At 47.4% G+C, this 14,854-nt stretch overlaps 2 protein-coding genes across 5 annotated transcripts in view; one reads left to right on the top strand and one right to left on the bottom strand.

Annotated features, from left to right (window-relative positions):
• Positions 1-14,854, bottom strand: part of LOC124306763 (teneurin-m) — a 342,803-nt gene that overhangs the window by 245,650 nt on the left and 82,299 nt on the right. The window lies entirely within an intron of this gene.
• Positions 6,282-8,100, top strand: LOC124307255 (sialin-like). The gene is made up of 6 exons (XM_046768773.1): positions 6,282-6,285; positions 6,357-6,642; positions 6,698-7,289; positions 7,353-7,485; positions 7,590-7,831; positions 7,921-8,100. Exons 1-6 carry the CDS (start codon positions 6,282-6,284, stop codon positions 8,098-8,100), a joined length of 1,437 nt encoding a protein of 478 aa, XP_046624729.1.

The raw sequence follows: 14,854 nt of genomic DNA, 5'->3' as shown, positions 1-14,854 counted from the left end.
TATCTTACAGGAACGTGCTTACGCCACACGTTTTCACAAGAATTAACGATCAGGGATCGGAACTTCATTGTTGATTTGAATATATACTTTTTTTTCTCACTCGGCTGAAGCTCTTCGACTTAGATATATCGGAAATGAAACTGTATAATATATCCCAGACGTTTGGCTGTGGTTTATTCGTTTTCGAGATACACCGGTGATAAATCTGGGAGCTGACCAACTTACATATTCCAGGGAATAGATGCGTATCGTTTGCGTATCGGAACGTCAAGAAGACAGTGGTAACATAATACTAGAATATTTTCTAACGGATTTGTGTACGCGTCAGATCACATCTAATGATACCGGCATTAGATTATTGTCGGGATAATTACGTTATTAAGGAGTCGTTTCTCCTGACCCCGTAGATCGTAAACAAATTCCTCCGAAAAGAATCATTGCTATTTCAAAAATTCACTTGAGTTTATTCGCGGTAAGCGAAATGGGCGTATCATTAACTCGATACAATCATTGCGGGTAGTAAGAATATGGGATATCATGAGTTATGTATAAATCGGTAAGCCATCGGTTATTTAATAGTGTATTACCATACTTTATGGAATATATTATTAGATACCATCTGAGCGTTTGATAGCGATCAGCTATCGCGTGGGTAAAAGCTGGAATATAGATGGAAGTGGGAGGCGGGTCATGTGACTATATACAACCCACCGCAGGCTCATAAAGCGATATTGTTTTCTCTCTGGGTCAAAATGCTCTGAATATGTATGCACTCCCTGGTATCGCTGCCTAGCCGATGCACGTGAAACACGCTTTCAGGTGCAACCACAATAACGCGGGAGCAGGCAGGTATATAACCGTAGGAATTCGACGGCAGACTACCGCCCGATGGAAACAACCCGCGTTGCATCCCTGACTGTTCTCGAGAACCTTTGTAATTTCATTTTGCGACCGTATAATAAGCCGAGCCGCGAGAACGACGCCGCGGTAATTGGAGGCTGCAAGATCGAATTGAGGAGCCGAAGGACGCCTTGTTGAGTTGTGATAAATAGAGAGAGGAACACCTTTAATTATATCAGTGTCAGCGATTCCGGGCCAACTTTCAACCGCGTAATCACCCCCTTCTGGCCGGCTGACAACGCCTCGTTAGCAGCCGATCCTGTTTCCAGGTGTGTCGCCGGGTTACCGCTTCTCCTCAATTCACCTTTCCTATAATTTTTCGGCGGTGTTTGGTATTTTCTTCATTCTCAGCAGCCAAGCTGAAATTCCGCGTAGAAAACCCTCGCTGCCCTGCAAGTAGAGCTTTTGCGGAATATACGATACGCGATGCGAATCTAGACTAGCTGGGGGAGCTTTCAATTTACTTGGAACATCACACGCCTCGCTTGGCCCTTTGATGTGTGCGGATGATCGAGGCTAATGATCGGTAAGTTGCCCGTATTCTAGAGGGACGCAAAAATCTTACGAGCGTAAATCGCGTGACGAGATCAAGGTCTTCGACGTGTTTCGCATTTCGGGGTTGTACGCTGTAATTGCTTTCTCATATTTCACCCGTTTCAATTCTTCTCGTTGTTATTTCAAGATCCGTGTGAGAACTGAAAAGTCCGCGGGGTGTGCGTGCAGATGCGGTTCCAGCATCGCTCGGAATCTTCTAAGTGGCGGTTGCGGGTCGAGTATGGAATCTGCGTGCGGTTGCGACCCTGATATCTATAGTATTAAACTTCTTTTCGCCGTTGCATGATCCGGCGATAAGCCGTACAGCCGCGGAACTGATGGTTTGAAAATTGCCGGAAACCCCTTACGGTATATCATTACGGAGTGTCTCGTTCCTCTTTGGGGGGGAAATTCACCCTGCATGAGAACGGACGCTGCAGGCACGCGGCCTCGTCCCTTCAGCGTCTCGTGTGTGTAATGGCTCCGAAAGCTCTTGAGGTACGCGACGTGTCGGTCACCATTCTTCAGGATTATAGTTTTACGTTTGAATCGATCGTTTGCCGGAATGCCGCGCGTGTCTCGTCGACTCAGGCATACTCGACGGGTTAAAAGCCTCTCGATCCACACGCTCGTCACTCAGAAAACGCCCGGTCGGAGCTAGTCGAGACCATCCAACCTCCTTCGTCGTGCCCCCTACGTTACGTTGAGATGCCGTCGCTAACGAAGAGGACAATGGGAGAAAATCATGCTCCACAGGTGTCACCGCGCTTTCGTATACACTGAGTCGAGTGGGCGGTGTAATTAATTATACGTATGAATTTGACTGTTAATGCCTCTTTGTCAGCGCTTCTATATACAAGCGCATTTACCATTTCAATGAGAGACGAAAGATAGACAGAGGGAGAGAGAGAGAGCGAGAGGAGGCCCGTGTGCTTTCGGAAATCCAACTGACCTCGGCATGATTGTTATTAAAGTAGCCTTACAGATTGGACACAAGTTAGGCACAAGCTGCACGTTCTCATGTTTTATCTGCGTAAATCCTGCAGCTTCTCCAGTTTCAGTAGTCGATCCATGGATTTAAGCTTGTACTGCGCTTACGTGTAGTGGAATCGGATCGGGCAATCGGCTTTCAAACGAATGGTAATGAAAGGCGGATAGAAAAAAAGCAAATGTATTACGTTGGTTGCGAACGTGAGATTGTGAAAAATCGTTACGCAAAGTTTGGACGCAGCGAGTTTCAAGCTCGTACCACCGACGCCACGTGAAACACATTAACAACCGAAGGAGCAGCGCTGGCTTTTAAGCTTTTCTGAAAATTAACAAAAACGAGAGCACAGCCAGTGAACAACAAATTTGCGAAAACTTTCATATTCCGTCTAGACTCTTAGTCTCTCCTCATCACCGATCGTAGATCAACCCTTTTAAGAATAAGCGAGGGTGGTGAGTCGCGTTTGCGATTTATACACTCCGACGTACTCTCAGTTATTTTCCAACTGCAGTGTACCAGTTCGCTACTTGGCCTTGGAGACGGGTCATTAGTTATTGTCACAGCTTCTTTATTTTCCATCCCCGCAGAAATCCGACCGAATTTTATATCTCAGAGGGAATTTATTCTCCCTTTTTAGTTATCGGGTACATAATTTCACCCGAGTATCTATCTCGTATTCCTACGCTAGCGATGCTACTTTAGCAAGTTTTGAATCGCCCTGGGGACAAGCGGGAATATTTACTGGGGTATTTTGCACGTTTAGCTCGCGAATACGGCTGAAATACAACTGACTTAACGCGGGTACCGCGCGTCTCGAGGGTCGAAAATTTTTATCAAATTTTGTATGTATTTATCTGCGAAATCTGGTTGGGAAAAACGTGCCAGGTATAGCTAGGCAAAAAGAGATAAAGATAGAAAACGGTATAGAACGAGGGGCGTGATTGATGGCCGAGTGAAAGTCGCTTTGCCTGCTTTTTGCCCTGCACCCGGGGAGAAGGGTGTGTGTACGATATTATGAGAGAGCGAGAGAGAGAGAGAGAGAGAGAGAGAGAGAGAGAGAGAGAGAGAGAGAGAGAGAGAGAGAGAGAGAGAGAGGACGAGTGCTGCAAAGAGGCAAACAAGTCGTCGCGAAACGCGAGAAAGACGGCTTAGTCGCCAGCGGAGGTATAATAACAGCGTGTACAAGTGAGCGCGCATTTGCGATTTCAACTTGTCGACGTCACATCTTGTACGTGCCCTTCTGAAAAGCAGCGCAGCGTCGCCTCACCCTACGGGAAACGATGCTTGTCTTGTTAGCCGTTCCGTGACTCGCTCGTTACCAAGGATCAACCTGATGACATGACGAAGCATTAGACGCCACGGAGTTGGCTAAAGCAATCTTCCTGTTTACCTAATGCGACTTCTCTCCTATCCTCTCCTAGCTCTCCACCTACTGGACGAAGCTTAGAATATTTCTGCCTTGATTGAATCGCTCGAAAGAAAAGCTTCGTGGAATTATCTGCACTCCGCTCTTCTGATCGTTGATCCGAGCTTCGGTGTCACACCGTTTCCACGGTCGACTGACTTGAGGTATAACCTGGGGCATCAGGAGCACTCTATGGTCTAAAGCGATTATCCCTGCTCGGTCAAGAGGAACCGGTATGAGGGATCTGACAGGACGCCTATCGGCGGTATATTTGAGCGCCAAGATACGCAGCTGATCAAAATGTATAGACATGTTTAATGTACGCGGGTAATGCTTTTTACGTCAATTCACGTGACTCTTGCTCCTCGACCCGACGAAGCTGACAGTGTGGTGACAATTACGTTTGATATTTCAACGAAGTGAGATTGTTTGAGTTTTCGAGGTGCGACGTACCGCTGGGATGTTAGGCGGTGAAGACCAAAGCGTTCGGGACCAGTTCAACCGCGAGACGTCACCGTATTAATATCAACCGTGACATCAATATTCATGTAAGCCGTCACTCGGCAGGGCTTCTCTGTCGAGCTTAGTCCCGTATCATTCATTATACTCGTAAGTCTTAAGCTTTGGACACATTAAGCGGATCATATCCTTCGAGTCCGAAACCCGCGAGAGGGTTGCCAGACGCTGTCTCAACTCTTTTGATAATCCGGGCCACGTCGCTACGCTATTATCTCGGCTTCGTATATTCGGCGTGTATTCGAATATACCTAACGGTCATCCGTTCTGCCGGCATCGTAAGTTTGTCGTACCTATCTGCGGCACGCTCAAAAGGCAGAAGAGAAACGAAATTTCTATCCGTGTAATCGGTGAATAGAGAGAAGCCATGATCTTCCAACTTTTCGACACTCCCAATTGTATCCTTGTCCAGATATCGGAGTAACGAATAACCCAATTTCCAGTGAAAGACGTGGAAGGATGACGTATTCGTGTACATTTTATGAGTGCAGGCAAGCAACTCGGATCAACGAAATTTAAACCAAATCGCGTGGCAAATTGAAAAAGAAGGTACAGGGACGTAGCAATGATGGTGGTGATAATGGAATGAAAAGTGCAGAAAATTGGTGAGAAATCGTGATGCGCGTGGCGACACATCGATTTATAGTAAATATGGATCGGAGCTGAGGATGCCATCGTCGAGTAACGTGTACGTCACAGATCTCGCATATAGGTATATAAGTGATGCATGCGTACATTCAAGATTCGGAGCATCATTTCTGACCGCGTATTCTTTTCGCAGAGGTTGTTCCGTCGTATTTTGAAAAAGCAAGAAAGCCAGAAATGCGCTAGAATAATAGACCGGCGTCAGTTGCTACGCTGGTCTTTGTGTTATACCAGGTAATACGAATAAAAATTATCATAAAAAGCAAGCTGTGAATGAAGACAAAGGCTCTGATGGTAGGCCGACCGGGTCGAGTTGTTCCTAAGTGCGTGCTAACGACGTGACCCTTTCACGGCCTTTAAAAAGTGCTGCTTTTACTTCTGACTATACCCACTTGCCTATTTCGTCCGTTGTCTACAGCCTGGAAATAAAACGACTCAATCCTAGGGTCCATCTGGTCCCTAAAAACTTTTAGATAAGACCGGGGCGGAGTCGTTGCATGGCTGACTGCTGCGGGTTATTCAACGACCACAGGTTAGTGAAACGATGAAAAAACTTCGGTCAAAATTTTTTCTTAGTCAGCACTAATAATCTTCCGATTTTTCGGGAGCAACAGCGGGACGTTCGCTCTGTCTGGATGATCAGTCCTCCATTTGTCATCGAGGTGAATAGCCCAAGAACAATTTAGTCCTCGATACGATCAAAATATACTTTGAATCGTGTGAAATAGTAATCGGTTAACATTATCAACGACTGTATAACGCTCAGGTCGCTCGTCTAACATCAGTAGCAGTAATTCCTTGGGTAGAGATATAGTCGATCTATTGAGAAGCCAAAGTCCTCTCCTATACATATATACTTGGAAATAATTGATACCATAGTAATAATTCATAATCCAGCTGGAACTGGAGTTTGCCGTCGATTTATGTACAAAAACTTAGGTCTACGGGTTGAAGCCGAGCTATGTAGCTGGTGGCAAACATTTCTGAAGACGGCAACTTCGCCACGTGTAGACGTATAGTTGAACGTGTCCAGCCAGGTCCATTTGTCAGGCTTAGTCCGCGTCTGCCCTCTAATCACCCCGAAATGGATGACACGGTGCGCATTTCTTGAGAAGAGCGTTGTGTGCGCGTGCGTTTGTAGAAAACCACTAAGTACCATTGAAGGCTTTGGCACCGACCGCTAGATCGAGTGACTATTCAACGTACGAAGGATCTACTGATGGAAAAATAGACGATCGAGTGACGGGGCGTGTTAACAGCACTGACGTTTCATAGTTCTCTATTTCTCTGATAATGGGTGAGTCGAATACCTTACCGAAAATCGTAAATCCTTGTATTACTGACCTCTCGACTTTTCCCTCCGCGCAGTGGGTTACGTCCGAGCCGCGTACGCGATGATGCTCTGCGTCGCGAACATGATAATCTACGGACTAAAAGTTAACATTGCCACGGCTATAATTGGTATGACGAAACGCAAGCCCGTCAAAGAGGGTGAGACAGCACCACAGTGCCCACAGTTCACCAATGACCATACCGAGGTTTCCACGATCCAAGGACCGTTCGAATGGACACCGGTTGAGCAGGGACTCGTCGTTAGCATCTACTTCGCCGGATACCTGCTCGGCATGTTTCCCAGTGGATACTGTGCCGATAGGTGAGAGAACAGACCGAGCAATCGCCGTGTAATTGTGGCTCGGTACTTCCCGCAGGTTTAACTCAAAGTGGGTGTTGATCGTCACGGTGTTTTTCAACGCTGTTACAACGATTCTGTTGCCGCTGACGGCACGAGCGCATCTCCACGCGCTCTACGCTCTTCGCTTCTTCACCGGTTTAGTAAGCTCCTCGAACTTACCGGTAATGAACGTGCTGATGGGCAAGTGGGTTGTTTACGAGGAGAAGGGAATGTGGGCGGCGATCATATACGCGGGCATGCCGCTCGGTACGGTGATATCGATACTGACCACCGCTCAAATCATAAGCGCCGCAGGCTGGGAGGCCGTATTCTACGTTCACGGAACTCTGCCTTTGATCTGGTGTGTTATTTTCATCCTCTTTTTCGCCGATAATCCCGAGTCGCAAAAGTTTATCACTGAAGAAGAACGGGAATACATTTGCGGCACCTACGCTCACCGCAAACCCTTTTCTGAGAACAAGCCCAGAGTACCATGGAAGGCCATTTTTACTTCGGTACCGTTCTGGGCCCTGATACTAACCAATACTCTTGGCAATTTTTCCTGGTACTTTTTACTGACCACGGTGCCTCTCTATATGAATCATGTACTGAAGTTCAACATCAAAGCGGTGAGTCGACCTTGCCTTTCGCTTTTTTGGCCCTCGCATGTGAGAATTGCTTTAATGTTTCAGAACGCGGGGATAACCTGCTTTCCGTATCTGATCATCGCAATTCTCAATCCATGCCTCGGAAAGTTGTTGGACTGGGGAAGAACGCGTGGTATTTGGAAGATGACTGTAGCGAGAAAAATTGCCGTCACTATAAGTTAGTAACATTCGACGAAGTCTCGAGTGATTTTCAACTTGGTTGAACCTCTCACCCGTGTGTCTGAAGATGACGCTGAAGCGTTCCGTTTTCCTCCACGCTAGGTTGCGTCCCGACCGCTGTACTCATATTAATCATCGCTTACATCGGGTGTCACAGGTTGGCCACAACGATTCTTCTTTGCATAAATATCGTCGTAGCCGGTACAGTATTCATTGGCCACTTGTGCAACCAGAACGACTTGTCCCCGAACTTCGCAGGTATTTTGATGGGCATCACAAACACCCCTGGCACTATTCCGGCGTTCGTTATCCCAGCCCTGACAGGGCACTTTACCAAAAACGAGGTTTACTGCAAGTCATCACGATAAAAACAAAAAATATTCTTTATTCAATATCAACGACGAAAAGTTCCCACCAATCGACTTCTTTTCAGCACACCTTCGGTACCTGGAGAAATATTTTCTGGATAATCATCATATGTCAGATATCAGCGTGGCTGATATTCACGATATTTGGATCCGGTAACATTCAGCCTTGGAATGAAGTCGAACAGAATGCTGTCACTGAAGAGGTAGCGTCTGAAAGTAGAAATCGTGAAAATCGCCGTCAGTAATTAACAGTCCTTTATTCATCTTGAATTCATCAAGCGCAAACTGGAATGCACTTTGAGGATTAACCAAGATATGGGAAATGGAGAAGAACAACGAAAGTTCTTTGCTAAATGAAAATTCCCTTGACACAATTATTTCGACAAGACCGTGAACACGTGCTGCCGCCTGTAATCATATGCGTACGTTCGTATAAGCTGTGCACCTGCACTTGTCCACTGTTACGCTTTCGGTGAGCAATGTACCGAATACTGCGTTCCTTGTTGACGTATAGCGATCCGCAAACGTTGCGCTCGCGCCGGAAAAACGAAGAAAGTCTTCACGCATAATTAACGCCGGGCCACCCGCGTGGCTTCTTGGTGGACCAATTAGGTGCCACCTGGCGGAAGAATTCCTCGCGTCCCAATTATACCGTAGAGCTTCACGCAGTGTGGTGCTACTAGCTCCGCTAAAAAATCCTTTGGTATGTCGTTATTTATCTACGGTGACGCCATGATTGAAGTGAAGATATCGTTTTTTCGTTTTCTCTTTCGTCGTTGCTGTATTTATAGTCCGCGAAGCCATGAAATCTTGTCCCCTCGATCGCGAGATGTGTCTAATTTGAACCAGATTATCAGATGCCAAACGATCCACTTAGCTAGCATAGTCGATAGGCTGGTTTGAGATGTCTCGTATATTGTTTCGACAAAGACTGGTAGAATCTTGTATAGAAGATGCCTGAATCTCGACGCTATCGAACCTGTTGGTCAGTCTTTACTCCCAGGACTTTTTGTGTGCGGTACGGTGCTTCATCATGGGAAATGCACCTGCTGTTCTGATCATGGAAATCAGGGGTGAGCGGCCCCGAACGGAATTCGTAGGGAGCTGGAGAGGAAGAAAAAGAAGAAAAGAACACCGTCAGACATCGCAAGGGAATTGTTTTCAAGGCCTGATCACTTAGTGGCTCTCCGTCTACCTTGTGATCCTTCCTATCCTCAATTTTTCGGTTTAATACTTTTTTATAACACACATATGACAAACCTGCAGCTGGCCCGCGACCCGGTGTGTCTGGTATCGGAAAAAGCTTAGCGAAGAAATGTGTGTCAGCGACGTGGTACATAATGGAATAATGCATCACCACTAATCTCAGTTCCATTCAGAACGGGAATTTGAATTTGAATTTCTATTCGAGATTAAAACACACCCTTCGAAAGTGGCGCGCCCCCAAGGTGTCACCAAGGCTGCAGATGCAGGAGCGTCAGGTGATCGGTGGTTGAACCGTTCGCACGACTCGTCAAAACTGTCGACGAGCTTGTTGATCCGCTGTGCTTTTTCTCATACTATGACGCGCGGAGCTTAAGGTCGCGAGAATGCGATAACAATATAGAACAAGAAAAATCAATGAACTGTTCTCTTGCATAAATGAATCGGCGAAAGGTCGACTGCTTTCAATTTCCTTTCTCTCTCTCTCTCTCTCTCTCTTTCTCTCTCTCTTTTTCTCTCTCTGTCTCTGTTTTTTACCCTCGTTCTTCCTCCTCTCTGACGGTCTGGCATAGCGAAGCACGACGTGGTTGTACGGCTGGCACGCAGGCGTTCTTATTAAAGGTGGCGATTTATCGTCGGTAATAACGCCGAGGTCTGGCGCTACTCGTGCCGCCGGTGGTACTGCCACTGCTTGGTCGCGAATGTCTCGTACCGCTGGTTGGTACCGAGCTATAAGAAAGGGTGAGACCAGGGTGAGTGCGAGTCGGTTATACACGTGCAGACGAGCGTCGTGAGCTGGCTTGAAAGCGCAAGGGTTGCACGTTGCAGGGTGTCTCGCTCCCCCGTAAAATGTGCCCGCAGTCGTAGAGAAGGTAGGGTGAAGCGAAATTAACAATTCCAGGCATTTTCGCGGCGTTTGAAACGGACTGAAGCCATCCGGCGTCCACGCGTTGCAACCAGATCACAGGCCGAAGGGACGCACCGTTTGGAAGCCCCCACCGAAGTACTCGGGCATGGAAGCAACGGTCATTGCAAGTCGCAAACAAACGGAATCCTCCGGCTTACGACTAGATAACGATAATTGTGTCCAAAGCCGGGTTTCCCGGGTGAGTTGATATTTTTCACGGCAATTGACGCCGCCGCTCCGCATCCACTTCTCGGAACTGACGGTGGTCGACGTCCGGAAAATACGACAATGCAAACACGGATGGAAATCCCGCAGATTTACAGTTACCCAAGGGAATATGGGTCACTGGTTATGTGGGACGAATAGAGACTGCCGTAGGTGAACGACGCGACGCCAGCTGCCTCGAGTCACTTTATCTCCCTCGTGCACCCTTTCGCTGCCTCCTGGCGTGTATCGGGGGCGCGGGGTTTCATACCAGTTTTCTCCCCGTCCTTTATGCGCCTCCGCCACGCTGCACGGGTGTGCAAAATACCCCTGAGCGATCGAGCGAGTACCCCGCGTGCAGATGCGAAACACTTTACCACAGCGACGACGGTGCAGCTCTTGTTCGGCCATCCACGTGTTGGCCGGGCAGAAACAACCGGCTCGAACCAACGGACTCCCCACCATCCCTTGGTGAAAATATTGTGTACAAGTGCGCTTCGATTGACTGGCTCATTGCGGTAAGAAAGAGGCCGGCACGCACCCCCTTTGTGAACGTTGCAATATGCGGCGCGAACTCTTCCTGCAGCGATTAGTTATCATTGTGCGATATAATATTTTATAAATGCGCGCGGATCGTCATGCCGTAATACACTAGCGTGCACGCACATCCGCGCATTTGTGTCGTGGTGCGGAAGTAAGCCGGGTCTGGTAGCGCGAGTAATCCCCTTCGGAAATCAAGGGTCCGGTTCACCTCTCGGAGAGCCAGTAACTATTCCCTTCCCTAACTCCTCGTTCTGCGCGGCGTGAACTCATCGTTGGGTAATTGCGGGAGAGTCGAGAAATTCACCAAGGTGGAAAAAGGCTTCAAGTTAATAATATTTTCACGCCTCCTCATCTTTCACCCCGCGGGGACAGCGGGAGCGTTGCTCAGCTTCGCGACTCAGACGTCCCGCTGCTCTTTGTTGAGCTTTTCCTCCACCGCGTTTTCGTCAACGTGCAGTAACACTAACACCCACCTCCCACCCCCCGGATCCGGCTTGAGGGTGGCGTCAACGCTTCGGCAAAGAGCTCTGGGTTATTACGCACGTTCATTGTTGTTCGCTCACACTTTATTGTTGTTTCAATTACGCGCGCACGCGGGATAAACGCACCCCCTTCGCAGCCCCGGTTTGCCCTCCCCCTCGTCCCCGCTTATTCCAGTACCGCTTCCCCCCTTTCTCCTAACCCGCCCAACCACCCACCCCTATTTCCAACTCGACGTACTCGCCCGTCGTCGGCATATTGTGCATGCATAATTTAACGTGTTCAAACAAATAACAAAGTTTTCGCATGCTGATGAGAACCAGAAAGAGACCCTTACTCTCCTGCCCCTTCTCTCTTTCTCTCTTTCACTTGAATCTTGAATCTTGCCGAGTTTTTGGCGACGCCAAACTGTCGCGTTTTCGCTCTCGGATATTTCAGTTTTGTCTAGATTGGTAGGTGGGCGGATTTGCATTCGAATATTCTTTCAAAATTATTATATGCATACCGTCTAGACTTTAGCGTCGCGTCCCTGCAGCTGCATTTTTACGTTGAAAAAAAAAAAAAAAATCTTTACATTGCAAAATAACGGTAAAAGTGTTATTACTGGTTTCTCCACCACTGCGGTTTGCTCTTAGACCGAAATCACACTACGCGTCGTACGTTTCCACTCGACCGCTCTGCCACGAGCTTCTCTCTTTCCAATTCATCTTCATCTCCGTCTTTCTTCATCTCCTGTAAAAACAGGCGTGAGATTGGTACAGCGCGCTTCGTATGATGGCCATTCGATCAGCTCAAAGGTGCGGGGAGCTGCTGAGTCTATTTATAGAGAGCGGCCGGATCTCGGGTTGAATCGAAAACGCGTTTACAGTCATACCAGAGGGTACGTTCTTATGCATTTTTCAATTAACTCACACCAGCCGACGGCCCCGTGACAGTGCACCTAACACGGTTCAGTATCGATTCCTTCTTTGTACAGAGTGCACGAGATACTGAAGCCCGCGTTCCTCCGTCAGAGCAGAAACTTCTTTGACGATAGTGAACCGTTTGACGGGTCAAACTTCCGTCACTCGAAGCGAGGGAATAGAAGTCACTGCACCTTTCGAAATGCTGATGCATCCTCAGCTGATAACTGCGAAATTAAAGAGCGTCTGAATTAACGTACGTATTCGGCATCAAAAAAGTTTTAACAAGTACGGAGAATTTGGGTGAATGGGAGACAGGTTTGCCTATGCAAATTGACATGGGCTCCGTGATCTTGTACGTGAACGAATAACTTAGGTGATGAAAAGACGGCGCGGAGTAAGTGTTGATAAATGTTTGGATAAAGTGCTCGTGGAGGGAGGAGAGGGTTCTTCGGTAGTCTGAAGGTCGTCTGCGAGGTTTTTTATCAGCGTGCTCACTGTTATTACTATTACTATTGCTGTTATCGTCATTTTTTTCCCTCCACGAGTTCATGGAATCGCAATCTGTTCTGAGTTTATGGTGAAAACGAACTGATAGTTGAATTCTTTGACTAGGTATAAAAGTGGCGGAGAATTTAAATCGATATTAAAGGAAGACGGAACGGAATTTCATAAGAAATTGCTTGGTCATTTGATCACGATGCGTATATGCATACAGCGCTCTGCCGACCGATTCCTATGGGATAATCAAGGGATCTCATTTTACTCCGTATATTATTCTCAGGCGGGGTTTAAGACCTCGGTGAAAATACGACGCAGCTGGTACGAGGGAGAAGCCATGAAATCGGGGGAAGGCAGTGTGAAGTAGTGGTAGTTCTGTCGTCGGTTGAATTTATTTATTTTTTTCTTTATCGCACGATTTTTAATCAGAAAGAAGCTGCAAACAACGTACCCGGTGCATATATGCGAATGCGGATATTTCTACCCCAGAATTTAATTACCGGCCAAAACAGTTTTAATAATTAACCATCCCTTATAATCCGAGCTTTTGTCTCTCCGTAAGCGAGCCTGACTTCACCCCGAATCGTGTGAACGGAACTCTGCGGAGTTCTGCTTTTCCGCTCACGAAGGCGGGCAGAAAATGTCAAGGAAAGCCCGAGTCCTCGACTTAATTTCCATTTGTATGTGTTTCGCCGCCCCCGAGCCGCAGTGAAATTCGCCTGATGTCTCTGTCCAGTCGAGACAAAGCATGCGAGGGAACTTAAGCTAGCCCGAGATCCGCTCCAAGTGATTTGTGAAAAACATTCCTCGCCTGAATTTTCCACTATCGCTTTATACCGCCGCGCCGGGACTTTCTTCGGACGGAATGGGGTCCCAGTGACTGCGGGAATCCGAGTTGTATTGAGATGTTTGTATCCTTCTGGTTGAAAAATAAGTGCATGGATCATAATATTATGGTGCCGCCGAGTGGCGTGCAGCGCGCGCGTATCCGATACATTATTCTTCATTAAATTTAATTAAAACCTCTCCGTAATTACCACAGCGATATATTGCGCGAAGCTGGTTTCGGGCCCACCCAGCGGCGGGCCCACCAACAATTCTCGAGTCCGTCGGAATAGAAAAAAACTAGCAGGTGTTGGAGACGGCTGACCTTACAAAGTTGGTGTATATAGTTTTAATCGAACGTTAATCATCATCTTCGTTGTCGTTCTGCAGTGATAGCCACCGAGACACTTACGAAAATCCTAATATCCGAAACGCCCATCCAGACGAATCATTTGCGCGGTTTCCTTTGTGCATCTAAAGGGTTTAATGATGTTGGTATTTGGGGAGAATTTTAATTACCGCTTCGCTCCATTAGCCGAGAATTCGGTGAATTAAACAATCATCTCTAAACGTGCATGTCCTCAGGTGCACCTGCTCTTAACCCTCTATCCGTCAGAATCTGGCTATGGACCGGCAAACAGCAGGATGGAAGTGAGGTATGAGAGAGAGAGAGAACCAGAGAGGAAAAGAAAAATTTGGAGCAAGACTCGCTCGAGACATTTCGATCAGACGAGACGTTGACAATATTTTTAAAAAAGTGATTCTTTTGTTTCTAAGAAAAAAGCACTCTTTGAGCAATCAGTGATTTCCGCGAACTCGTGTTCCGTTGAAAGACCGCCGGGATGCTTCGAGGATGAAAATTTCCTGGCAAGGTGATCCTCGTTAGCGGCTTCAGACGCTTTAATTGCCCCCCACCGTTGCTGTTGACCCCTCGGGAGTTGGTGCAGCCAAGTTGCAACCACGGCGTGCTACTCGATAGTTCTGCAGTCAGCGAAGAACACTTTGTTCTTACGGTCTCTCGCGCTGGGAAGCTCGCCGCTTCACTTTGCGCCCTCATTACGTTGTTTCTCTTCTGAGTAATTTACCCCGGTTTTTCTCCTTTTTTTGTTACTCAGACCGGGGTGTGAATGAAGGGGGATGTTTCTTCTTCCTGTTTTCGTGAAGCTGCAGAATCGCGAGGGGCTTCGATCACCGGATCACAACAGCGCTCATCTCCGAGGATAGAATAAGAGAGGGTGAGTGAGTGAGTTTCAGGGAAGTTTTTAAGGGAGTAAATGCGGCACCGTGATCATTACACAAATATCTTGGTACTCTGCTCTCGCGCTTGGGGGATGCAGAGACAGAAGAAGGAGAAGAAGAAGTGAGGGAGAGTGTAAAGAATAGCTGGGTACTCGCTTACTCCGAGATACTTAACCTCGCCTCATTAATTATCTA

The sequence above is a fragment of the Neodiprion virginianus genome, chromosome 6 (assembly GCF_021901495.1).
Source record: "Neodiprion virginianus isolate iyNeoVirg1 chromosome 6, iyNeoVirg1.1, whole genome shotgun sequence".
NCBI lineage: Eukaryota > Metazoa > Arthropoda > Insecta > Hymenoptera > Diprionidae > Neodiprion > Neodiprion virginianus.
This window is presented reverse-complemented; position numbering and strand designations above follow the sequence as displayed.

Coding starts and splice junctions, on each gene's coding strand:
- LOC124307255 (XM_046768773.1), top strand. Junction 7,290..7,352: donor TGAAGTTCAACATCAAAGCG/GTGAGTCGACCT, acceptor TTAATGTTTCAG/AACGCGGGGATAACCTGCTT. Junction 7,486..7,589: donor AAAAATTGCCGTCACTATAA/GTTAGTAACATT, acceptor CCTCCACGCTAG/GTTGCGTCCCGACCGCTGTA.